General features: G+C 47.2%; 1 protein-coding gene across 1 annotated transcript in view; it reads right to left on the reverse strand.

Moving 5' to 3' along the window:
* Positions 1-259: 259 nt before the first annotated feature.
* LOC119589111 (carbonic anhydrase 7-like) overlaps positions 260-394 on the reverse strand; it is a gene marked incomplete at both ends in the record, with an annotated part of 2,200 nt that continues 2,065 nt past the window's right edge. Inside the window, 1 exon segment of the mRNA XM_037937687.1 lies at positions 260-349. Within this exon segment, the coding sequence (XP_037793615.1) occupies positions 260-349 (90 nt within the window).

Here is a 394-nt window from a genome sequence, read left to right on the forward strand (position 1 = left end):
TTGCCCACATTTTCCGGTAAATTAGAGCCCTGTATACCCAAGAAATATACGGGATGGAGGACTGGAATACTTTTTTTTCTCTCTCCCTCTTTTCTGCAAAGTTCTTCCTTTACTCGACAAAGTATAGAAACTTGTCCAAAGTGTTGGCAAATAAGAATTCACTGTGAGAGCATGAGACGCTTTCTCGCCCCAGTATGCCCGAGTTTCGACCTTCCTATCCTCAGCAGATCATTTCTTCCCCTTTTCCCTTGTAACTCACCGTGCGGCCGTTGAGGTGCTGGACGGGGCGGAAGTTGTCGACAATGTGGTGCTGTCCATCATCTCCGAGAAGCTTGCGGAATTCCTCAAGCTGGGCGAGAGAGAGGCACTTCATATTACGGTATTGGCTTTTGAT

Source organism: Penaeus monodon, chromosome 25 (genome assembly GCF_015228065.2).
Source record: "Penaeus monodon isolate SGIC_2016 chromosome 25, NSTDA_Pmon_1, whole genome shotgun sequence".
In the NCBI taxonomy this organism is placed as follows: domain Eukaryota; kingdom Metazoa; phylum Arthropoda; class Malacostraca; order Decapoda; family Penaeidae; genus Penaeus; species Penaeus monodon.